Genomic DNA, 7480 nt, shown 5'->3' with positions numbered 1-7480 from the left:
TATATAACGTAACATGCAAAAAAAATTAGAAAAATTATTAATGCATTATTTTTCTTTTTAACGTTTCTATTTAGGATATAACTGTGTATATTTGTTATTGATTTATAAGTAAATAATAGCAAAATCATGTTTTAATTTACAGCTTTTATACAACCTAATAAAATGATTAAAAATATTATTTATATACCAAAAAAAAAAAAAATAGAAATATTTATATTACAACTTTCTGTTGAACATAGTGAATAAAAATGAATATGAAAATAAAATGTATTAACTCTATAATAAAGAATTGATACTAATGCATGTAAGAAAAATACTTATCTAAAAAATAATTAATTAAAAAAAAATATATATAGCCTTTAAAATTTTAATGTGTTATATGATGCACATTAGCTTACAGATTACTACAAAAATAAGATAATCACTTTTTTATATTATTTTTTCATGTGTATATATATTTATATAATTATATATATATATATTAACGCATTTAAAATATTCTTTGATTTGGATACTTAAATGATACTTTCATTTGGATATACTTAATTCTTCTAAAAATTATAAATTCTTCTTTATATAAAAAATAACAGGAGCACAACTTAATTAATATTTCTATCTACTATGAATAATCTATAATGTTTAAAATTACATAAATTTATAAGCTTCATTTTTATAATTATTTTCTAAATGTTAATGTAACTAATACAGTTAATAATTTTTAGAGTATTAAATTTTTCTCATATTATTTTATGTATGTTGTATTTATTAAATACATTAACACAAATCTAAATTAATTAATAATGCATATTAAGCAAAATGAAAAAACATTCTATAGGTAATTTTCATTTTTTTTGAAACATTTTAGTTCTTAATAAATTCATATGACATGCAAGATAAGAATTATTAAATATGTATATACTAATGCATATATATTCACATTAAATCCCTAATATTTTTTAAATTATCGTAAATATAATGTCAATTTCAATAATCATTTCACATAAATATAACTTTTGCTATAATAGATTAGGTTTCTTTTAATTTGAAACATCCTTAATGTTATAATAATAAGGTCCATGATGTTTTTTATTTTAATATATTTTTTAAAAATTAATTAGTGCACGCCACACATATGTTCAATAAAATTATTATTTTCATAGTGTTTCATTAAGTAATATTTTTATGGTCATCCTTATTAAACAACTACTAAATCCTTTTACAATACTATTACTACAATTATATCTATTGAAGTATATCCACACAAACGTATTCATGTTAAATTTATAGCTAAATTTTGTATCTTTATTAAATTTAATTTCATGCCTTTCGTTTTACTCTACAGCCTTGCTGGTATTTGTTTTTTCTTAACATTTTTAACACTATTATATTGCATATAAGTTTACATAGTTATATCTCATCTAATTATTTAAAAAAAAAAAAAAAGTATTGAAGTATAATGTTTTTCTTTTTCTATGTTCCAAATGAATTAATTTATCGCAAGCAAACTTGCAAATGTAATTTACTTGTGCATATTATTTATTGTTACACGCGTATATTTACTTAGATACTATCTTAACTATCGTGGAAATTATGAACATATGCATCAGCATATTAGAACAGTTCATGTGTATGTACGCTCATTTACTTATATAAAATATTTTCTTTTATTCTGTCACGAATTAATAACTTTTTTTTTTTTCGCTTATATTTTTACTCCTTATGTTTTTGTATTTTTTATATTCTTTTGTTTTTCTTTCTCCATTTATATGATGAATGTATTAGTTAAACTCCAAATAATGATCATTAATAGAGGTAATCAAAAGTACATTATCAATTTTTACGTAATATAAAATGGACTTCTTTTAAACAAATTTCTTATCTAACTAATTTATTTGAACAGCATACTATTCAGGCTACTTATATATTTATTTTTATCCCATATATTTATTAACGTCCATAAGAGTAGTAACTGTTTCAACGAACTTCATGCATTATTGTTATTCTCTTTTGTCATTTATCTGAATTTTATTATATGTTCCATTTTCTTTTATGCACATAAACTTATTCTAAATTGTTTAAATCTATAGCGGATGAACATAAGTTTGTAATGACAGTAATACCATGTAAATAAATTTCCAATACGCAAAAATTTGTGTACATATATATACATATTCACATGTTTTCTCCTTTGTGACTTTCCAATATAAATGATCTAACGAATATAAAGAAATATGGTACAGAAAACATATATATATGTGTGTGTGTAGTATTCATAGATAAGTATCTAAACATTAATAATGCTATCCTACTAACGTCAATAGGTATGAACTCAATTTTGCCTCAAATTTTTTCATTTATTGACATAAAATTCTACTCCTATGATAAATTTCATATTCTATTTATTTTGATTTAAATGGATTAGATGAGCATTAGTGTCTCTATAAAAGTATTCTTCATATGCATTCCTTCATTCGTGTCACATATAATGGGTACAATAACATAAAAAAAATTTACATATATTGAACCTCAGTCATAATATGAAATTTCTGTAATGGATTTATAAGGTGAAATAGATAAATCAAGCTGTAAAAAATGTATCTTATTTGTTTCATTAGTTATTATTATTTTTATGAATCCCTTGTTTATGCAGGAAAACATGCTTGTACAAATTCTGTTAAAAATATATGAAAATAGCTCAATGTAATTTTTCAAGTTAAAAAATAAATATTCGTTTTTTGGTATATATGAAGGTATATGTACTGAAATATGTAAATGGATACATTACATTATGTAAGTATACACATGTACACATACACACAAGCCTATACGCATTTACATACATTTCATATGAACGTGTACATATACACATATGTATGCACACATATATGTGCACAGTATATTAGCATTGTTCACACATATAAATTCTTTGAAAACAATTGTATTCAACTCTTATATTTCTAATTTCCAAGAAATTATATAATTAGTGGTTTAATTTTTTGATTTTTCATACATGCAGAGGAAATAAAAAATAAATTAAAAAAATGCTGTAAACAGATACATAACCATATATTTCAATAAATTTTCATTAAAACATTTATATGAATATTCATCTTCCTTTATAGAAAAACATCTTTGTAATTGCAATCTGAATATAAAAAAAGGTGAAAAAAAAATTTATGTTAAAATTTCTAATTGTACATAAGCATTTGCATTAATATTAATCACATATTATGTTAATTTACGTTTTTTCATTTTCCTAGAATCACATTTTCATAGCCTTATAAGATAATGTTTATCTTCTCCATTCTCTCCTTTTTCAGCATATCATTCTTTCTACAAGAATAGGTAGTCTTCAAAACGATACAAGTAACCTAACAAAAGAAATAGCATTGTTCGTGAACATAATACTGAGAATATTTACATATACTTATTCTTAATTCACGTAGTTCTCTTATTTCATATTTATGAAAGTGTCTGCATATATACTACTTTAAAACTCATGTACACAATGAAAATTGATAATCTAAGTAGAAAAAATAAAATAATTTTTGCACATTTAATTAAGCATATCACAACAATAATTATATCGTTTTAGTGTTGTGTGCTGAATTCAGTGTCTTATTCACAACTGTCAAATTCAAATTTTGCTTTTTGTTATTTCTAAAAACATGTACACAAATACCTATAAAGTTTAATAAGTTCCTTTTTTTTCATTTTAATTTTACAAAAACTAATTATAAAAAAGTAAAGAAGAAAAATGAAATAAAATGGCGAATTAAAAAAGTTAGATAAATAGAAGATGTACATAGGAGAACTAAAAAACTTTTAGAAAATATATGTATACATGTAATGCATGATTTTCATACATATATACATGCAAATAATTAAAAACAGTTAAAAATAATGTTACACAAGTATTAAAAATATGCAAAAAAATCAAAAAAAAATTTTATTTTTCATTTTTTGGGTGAATAATTTAACTTTTTTACGGTTTTAAAGTTATGCCTGCTCAAAATATTTAATTAACTTTTTAGTCGATGGCTACTAATAAAGAATAATTGTGTTGACGTGTATTTATCTTCATGTATACTATAAAAACACAAATAAATGTAAAGCTAATACTATTAAATGATAAGAATATATACATGAAAGCGAGTTTTTTTAATTGTATAAAAATTTTATTATCATAATTTCTTTTTTGTTTATGTAGTGTTTCCTATAAAAATTGTTTATATACCTTATACAAAATAATATTTTTGTAATGTTTTTCTCTGTGTTTAACTATAGTAGTGTTCATAATACTATTTAATCTAATATTGCAGCTATATATAATATATTAATTTGCATTATTAATATTATTAAATATTCACATACAACTGAAAAATATAGGATGAGTTAATTTTAATATAAGTTTACTTCAAAAATATGATATAAATAATTACCTATAAATTCTAAAATAAATAAAAAATGAAATATGATTACTTTTTGAATATTTAAAGTGTACAGCGATATATACTAATTAATATAAAGATAATAATATGATGTGTCTATTAATACGCAAAGAATTATAACTAAAAATTTATTTATTTTAGTATTCTTATATTTCTAGATATTTAATAATATTACCTAATTAAATTTATTATTTTTCAATTTTTATACCTAATTTCGTTTCTAATTCCTAGTAATCTAATTAAATAAAAATACAATTTTATTCACCTTCTTCACCAAAATAAAAAACATTATCATAATATAATTAATTTACATACATATGTATTTTATGTACATAAAAGAAAATATTTTAGTAAAATACAGAAATATTTGATATTAACATATAAACAAATATGTATATTCTATTAAAATTCTTATTGTTATTGTTTCCATTTTCTCCAATTTCTACGTATACTTTTACAACTAATAATATATGTAGATGTTTTTTAGCTAAAGTATACTTTTTAAAGTTTATTCAAGAATAATAATTAAGAAATTTATTAGTATTACATTATCATATACATTTAAATATATAAAAAATCAAATCTAATAAAAGAATATTATTTTCAATTTTTTGTATTGGGAACTATATGTATTAAACTTATTTAATAACATCTCGTAAGAAAATAGAGTTACTTTTTCACTATATATTATTATAAATTATCTGACATAAATATAATATATATTTACAAACTACCTGTAAAAATATTTTCTTTCAAACTTTATTTTAATTAAAAAATTGTAAATTTTAATTTGTAGAAATTATTAATAGTTAATGTAAAGTACATATATTTTTATGTATCGCTAAAATAATATTAGCTCATTAATATATATACATATATAAAAAATACGTGGACTGTATTATATAATAGCGGAAATTATTTATCTATTTTGTTTATATCTACAGTTAATTTTGCTTTTTACCGACATAATCAAATTTTTAAAAATTATAATATTATGAAAAAACATAAAAAAGAATTTATATATATCATTTATTAATATATGACTATATATAATTCATCAATTCAATTTTTTAGTTATATAAAAAATAAAAATATATATGGAGTTAATCTATTAATTGATAATAATATACATATGCATATGTGTAATACCTTTATTCAAATATTGAATAAACACCTCAAATAAGTACAATAATATAATAATTAATGTTTATAACTGTTCGTTCAGTTGTAGAAATATAAAAAAATATATATGTTTTTACGCGACTGTAAATATTTAAAATTTAATAAAAATATATTTTAATCATATGTTCATAACTTCAAATCTATATTATAAGAAGTAAAATAAATATATACTAAAAAGCTATTTATAACAATTATGTTATGTTAAATACTTTCCATGCGCTTATTTTACAGAATAAATATTAGCTCTCTCTGAGGTTATAGAAATATAAATATATAAAAGAAACGACATATATTTACTTTTTTTTATTATGTAAAAAACAAGATTAATTTATTGCTGCTATAAAGGTTATGATAATTTTTCTTAATAATACGAAAAAATAATGGATTTAAATTAGAACAAGGCAAAAAAGGAAAAACGGCAATTTTTAGATAAAACAGAAATTAAGATGATTCCGCAGAATTATATTGATTGCGCTGTTATATATTTACTTTAATCCCTATATATAGTATATATATTTATTTTTAGCGACAATCTATTTGAATACATATATATAGACACGAACTCAAAAAAATTAGTCAATCTCAAACAATATTTTAAGGTGAAAATTGAAAAATATTAGAAATTCAAATTTAAAAAAAAAATAAGATCATTTGTTAAAAAGATGTATATAAAAAAGGCGACTTATTTGTATATACATTTATAAAATACTTGTAATTATGGAGGAGATTAATAAAATTTAACTAAAGGTATTAAAGCCATTAATTCATATTAAAGACTTCTTTATGCAATGAAATATATTTCTTATTATTATTTTTATCTTTTCCTTAATTTAATTTTTTGATATTTTTTAACTTTTTTATGGTAATAAATAATCCAAGATATAAATGAGACACCCAATATAATAAACGGTATGAAATATATTATATATCCAAATAATTGTCCTAATATGCATTTTACATCCAGATTATCAGTTGCAGCTTTACACAAACCACATACAGTAGATGACGTCTGCTCTGTTGCACCATAGTGCTGCCATAACCCTGGTGATTTTTTCTTTAACCATGTTAAAACTTTAAATAACCATCCACTCTCATCATTAGTCAACTCTTTTAAATGAGACCATAGTCCTAAAAAACTTCCTTCCCATGAAACTTTAGTTTTAAAACCTAATGAGAAATCTACTATAAATACTATAAATAAACTCAAGAATAATAATACAGGTATAGCTAGTCGTAAACCATATTTTTTACTGATTATTTTTTTGTACGTTTTATCAGTAATTGTCCTGTTTTTTTTAAGAAAATTCTGGTAATCAAGTTCTTTGAATATTTTTTTTTCCATATTGGAATATTTTTTTGTTTCGAATATACAAGATTTATTTTTCATAGCTTTTTTATCGACACCCATATTCCTTGAAAAACATCTACTTGATAATTCTCTCTTTCCTGTTTCCCACTTTTCATTATTAGATATATCTTTTTTTTTATTTAATTTATTATATGGTACATCTTCGTTTAACCCCGTAATAATTGAATTCTTATCATGTTTATATTTTGTTAGTAATCGATAATTTCGTTTATCTATTTTTCTATGAAACATGCAGTTTACATCCATAGGGTTGTTAAACATCATCTAAAAGAACAAATTCAATATTTATTATTTAAACAAATAAAAAATATTATACAAAATAATAGTATAAATAAAAATTAAACACAATAAATATAAATAATAAAAATATCCTTAAATAATATTATCATACCATGTCATTGTTAAGATGGCATATCCAAATTAAAAGAACAAACACAGAAATTTTAATAAATAAGATAGTCTTAAAGTTTTGTTCCAT

The 7480-nt window shown here is 20.7% G+C and overlaps 1 protein-coding gene across 1 annotated transcript; it reads right to left on the bottom strand.

Annotated features, from left to right (window-relative positions):
• Positions 1 to 6447: 6447 nt before the first annotated feature.
• Positions 6448 to 7480, bottom strand: PmUG01_13064600 (fam-l protein; the record flags this gene model as incomplete). Its single annotated transcript, XM_029007624.1, has 2 exons — positions 6448 to 7266; positions 7394 to 7480. 2 exons carry the CDS (start codon positions 7478 to 7480, stop codon positions 6448 to 6450), a joined length of 906 nt encoding a protein of 301 aa, XP_028863994.1.

This window comes from Plasmodium malariae (genome assembly GCF_900090045.1).
Source record: "Plasmodium malariae genome assembly, chromosome: 13".
Taxonomy (NCBI): Eukaryota; Apicomplexa; class Aconoidasida; order Haemosporida; family Plasmodiidae; genus Plasmodium; species Plasmodium malariae.
Note: the sequence above shows the minus strand (reverse complement) of the source record. Positions and strands in the feature narration are given on the sequence as shown.